The sequence below is a fragment of the Protobothrops mucrosquamatus genome, unplaced genomic scaffold, assembly GCF_001527695.2.
Source record: "Protobothrops mucrosquamatus isolate PMUCROS unplaced genomic scaffold, P.Mucros_1.0 scaffold393, whole genome shotgun sequence".
Taxonomy (NCBI): Eukaryota; Metazoa; Chordata; class Lepidosauria; order Squamata; family Viperidae; genus Protobothrops; species Protobothrops mucrosquamatus.
Window position 1 is genome coordinate 755,689 of NW_015386724.1, and position 4,750 is coordinate 760,438.

The following is a 4,750-nucleotide window of genomic DNA, read 5'->3' on the forward strand; positions in this document are numbered from 1 at the left end:
AGGCAGAAAAATGTAACTTCTAATTCCTAAGACTGGGGATTGGAAATTTGCCATTTTTATTAAACCTGCCAGAGAATAAGAATTGTACAAGAATATATTTTGTCTGCAATCTTTCAGCACTAGAAGAGAAATAAATACCATTCATGTTAAGTCTGTGCTGTTTTACTTCATATGTAGTCACTTACCAAGAAATGTTATCAGTCTTACAATTTTGTTCTTACTTTCATAGCTCTTAACTTTGTTTAAAATCAAATGGGCTTTAATATGACAAGGTGGAGATAGAGAAAGGACACTCAAAGAAATCCATATTCTATGTGTTGCATTAATTAGATGTCCATGCTCCTGATCACAGTCGATCACATTCAATGTCAGGATTTGAGGGCAAGTTATCAAAAACAACCAAACGCTCTTCTCTGTTTGCTGGGGGAGGCGTATTAGAATGACTCCCCTTCTCTGAATCAGAATGCAGGACAGGCTGTGCATTTATTGCATTCTTCTCTTCTCCTTGAGATGGGGAGTTGTCCATTTTCTGCTTGAGGATCTTGAACTGTTTGAGCTTTACAGGGTCCTTGGTTTCTTTGGCAAAGTGGAAGAAGATGGAGATATCTTTTCGGAATTTGGAGCTCATCCCAAAGTAGATGATGGGGTTATAAAAGCTGGCAGATTTTGCAAAAAGGCTGGCAAAGATGCTGGTCAAGTTGGGGACGGTGTAACCACAAGCAGACCACATGGAAATGACAGCATATGGGGACCAGGCAGCAATAAAACATGTGCAGACAACAAGGGAGATCTAGATGAGAGAAAATGGAAGAATGAGACTTGCTGGTTTCCATTTCCACACCCAACAGCTGAGTCAATTTAGATTTCCTGAACTTTATGTTAGAAATCAACAACTCGGAAGAAGGGGCTTGCTAAGCTTTGGGGTCCAAAGCCAGAGCTTACATGGCTTTAGCCTAAAGCTGGCTCTCCCAGAAGCCATGGTCTACATAGTTTGCCTTTCATTTTGCTTGTGCACTTGCATACCAGTGGGGTAGAAAAAGTCAAATGTCAAAGCAAAAACATCCAATGTTAGCAGCATTGACAAATGGAAGGAGTACTTGTTGTCTGAAGCCATTTGGGTGAAGTCTAGCGATGTGAAAGCTGACAGACTCATTAAAAGGTTTTACAAGAAACACCCCAACAAACTGAGAGATAGTCCCTAACGTATGTTTTGTTTACATACAGGATCTACCCTTTTTGTACAGGGGACCAGATGTCAACGCTGCTAACATTGAATGTTCTTGCTTTGACAAAATATGAAGAGGCAGCCACACTCTGTATAAGCTGTGTGGTACTTTTTGAGTTAAATTAGATGATGCTGGGAGGGGAGGAGAAAGAATGTGTGTGGGGATTAGTTAAGATAAGAACGGAAGGGAAACTTTGCCCTTCAAACTGATTGGAGAACGTGATTTATGACTGCAAATTAGAGGAGGGAATTATGATTGAATATTATGTGCTCGGGGGAGGGGAATTCAGATCTTGGCATCCACCATGCTGTGCCGACACTTTGTTTCACGATTAAAGACTTTTTAGGATAAACAATGCCTGGAAGTTCTTTGAAGTGTTTCGTTAGTCAGAACCATGACATCAAGTTGGTTGCTGCAGCCCCTGATAGAAGCCCTAGTCCTTTTTCACAAGCATTTGCACACACAATACATTAAAAAAGGAACAAGGCATCAATCATGCAGTTGCAGCTGCCATTGTTGTGATTCCTTGGCAGCCAGTGGATCTGGCAGCTGAGTCTGAGGACTCAGATGAGGAGGAGGGGCCTGGAGTGACATCAGAATCAGAGGAAGGCTCTGAGGAGCTCCAAGACTTACAATCAGACAAGGAGCCTGGCCCCTCTAATCGCGCTTGGGCTGAGACACAGCTGTGCTGGGAGCCTGAGTTGGACAGTGATGAGGAATGGCTGGGATAAATCCCGGATGCACAAATGCACAGACAGGAGAAGAGAGTGGGGCAGAGGAATGCAAAGGCAAAGGAGAAGGCATTAGGAAGCCACACCTTGGCTGAATTGTAAAAGGGGAAGGTATGGGAGGCACTGGTTGCCAAAGGCAACCATTCGTGCTGAGGATCGAGTTTCTGTGGACTGTTTTTGTTTGCCTTGGACATTGACTCAGGTCTGTGAGAATAAAAGGATTGTTTTTTTCTTGCAGTTCCTGCCTGTTTCTTGAAAGAGGGGTTTCTCCTTGTGAGTACAAGGACTCATGTAGGCTGGGACAGAACAGCCATCTTGACTTTTGTGACCCACATGATTGACCCTGTTATTCACAGTAAATACCAGAGCATATAATTTAGAAAGTCTTTTATGACCTACTCTTCAGCTGCATTTAAGTGTACTATGAATTTTGTTGGGGGGGGTTGGCTTTCAGATTGGTTGGGATAAGAGAAAAAGCCTTTTTGTAATGGTTTCATGCATTTATCCTAAAAGCCCTTCATTCAGCATGGTTTCTTATCCTAAGTGTCAGTCTAAATATACTGTAAATCAATTAATAAATCCACGTCATGATTCTCTATTTATATCTGTTATATTGCCTTATGCTGCATTGCTGTGGATTACCACAGAGAGCAAGAAAATAATATATGGAAAAAGTACCATATCTGGGCTGCAAAGATCCAGATTGACCACTGAATGGCAGCAGAGATCTGTCCACCATATCTTTGCTAACCAGATATGATAGCTATCACAATGGAGTGTTTGCAATTTTGTTTCAGCAAGAGAAGAAAAGGCCAGACCTTACCCTGGTAACACTTTGTTCCATCCTCCGCTGCCTGTCCGTTGGGTCTCCCATTCCACTTAATACATGGCTTGACTTAACTGTATTGATGATGGACGTGTATGAGAAAACCATGACTATCACAGGCACAAAGAAACAGCAGATGAACACTGAGACAATGTAGGACTTATATGTGGTTGAGAAATTGGCCTTTGTCCAGTCGATTTCACATGTTCCATACATCCGGTCTAGGAAGCAGAATAACTTGGTTCATTGTACAGTTTTTAAAACACGTCATTCTTAACTTTTGCATTTTAAAGAACTACTCTGCTGAGTTGTTGTTGTTGTTGTTGTTTTTACTAGAAGGAAAGGTTAGAATGTCTTAAGGCAAGTCAAAGAGTACAGTGAAATGTGTGTTGGGATGTCAAAGAACTTTCTATTGGGAAGACTATGACATTTCTATCACAATGACTTCCTTCTTCCTTCCTTATTTCAGTACAGAACTGATAGCTGATTTGGTGGCAGCCTTAACAAAGGTAGCCATACCTGGACATGCAGAATAATTTAAAAAAATGAATTACCTGTATAGCTCCCCCATCCCAAGAGTGGAGCCAGTGACCAGAAGAAAGCTGTTGTCCAGATAAGAAAAATAGCAAAGGAGACACTGCTCAGGCTGATACAATATACTGAAATAAACACCAGAAATGGGTTTTTAACACTTTCACAATAATATAATAATAATAAATGTTCCATCAAGAAATTAGGAGAGCCAGTTTGATATGATGGTTAAGGGTGCTGGCCTAGAAACCAGGAGACTGTGAGGTCTAATATCATTTTTGGCATGAAAGCTGGCTGGGAAACTTTGAGTCCATTACTTTCTCATCCCATCTCATAGAGTTGTTCTTTTGGGGAAAATAGTAGAAGGAAGGCGTATTATGTATGTTCACCTCCTTGAGCTACCTATAAAGTAATAAACGCAGGATTTTAAAAAATAAATAAAGAAATCCAAATTCTCATACTGCATTTAAAATTTCAAGATGATTTGATTTCTCAGTTGTGTATATTTTGGAGGATTAAATAATGTTCATGCAAAACATACTTGAATTATAACTGTGCTTATTTGCCTATATCATGTCTTCCAATTTAACTTTGAAGAAAAATTATTTCACTGAAGCCTCTAATGAACTAAGAATATGACTTAGAATATCCACTCATCCAGCAATAAAAGCAATGTGGTTGGACAGGACACAGGATATTCTTTTTATGCCTTTTATGTTCTCTAAGTCCAATATCCACAAAGAATCATAATGTAATAAATAAAATTAAATAACAATTATGGCCCATAAACAAAGAGATTTGGGTACCAATAGAAGAGAATATTTGTAGCACAGGGTTAAACTGTGGGGTCCTTGGTGTTCTCTGAACTTGGTGGTTTTCTTGCAGACATCATCATGATGTTACCTAGTTTGGTAATGAAACATCTGCTAGAAAATCACTAAGCTCAGAGAGTACCAAGAACCCCACAGATTTGGGTATACCTCATATCATTGGAATGAACAAGTTTTGCATTAGGATTACTGAATTCTTACACACATTTTCCTGAGAGTAATCCCCACTGATTTTTATAATAAGGCCATCCACATAAGCAATGTACACAATTACAGCACTATGCACTGATAAATTTATGATTGAAGAGCAGGTGGCAGGTGTGGCTAATAGGGCCTTGTAGGGTCTGTTCTTAGATCTGTCCAAGACATCAGAGCTCTCTGAGATATACTGCAGCCCATTCCCCATCCAGGCTAATCATTTTATAGAGTAAACGCAGGGCTTTCTGAAGACTATGAAAAGCACTGAGGGATTGTTAAGAATGTTGCCCCATTTTTTAAAATATATTTTATTGATTTTTTACAATAACAATCTTTAGTACTTAGTAAACAGTGTGTTGTTCTGGTTCATATATTTAAAACCAATCAATAATGATTAATTTCTATAAT

At 39.6% G+C, this 4,750-nt stretch overlaps 1 protein-coding gene across 1 annotated transcript in view; it reads right to left on the bottom strand.

The window, feature by feature from the left end:
- Nucleotides 1–346: 346 nt before the first annotated feature.
- The window catches only part of LOC107287475 (opsin-5-like), a 22,902-nt gene continuing 18,498 nt past the window's right edge, over nucleotides 347–4,750 (bottom strand). Inside the window, exons 4-6 of the mRNA XM_015815996.1 lie at nucleotides 3,338–3,442; nucleotides 2,781–3,004; nucleotides 347–790 (exon numbers count right to left, since the gene is read on the bottom strand). Of these exons, the coding sequence (XP_015671482.1) occupies nucleotides 347–790; nucleotides 2,781–3,004; nucleotides 3,338–3,442 (773 nt within the window). The remainder of the gene's footprint in view (nucleotides 791–2,780; nucleotides 3,005–3,337; nucleotides 3,443–4,750) is intronic.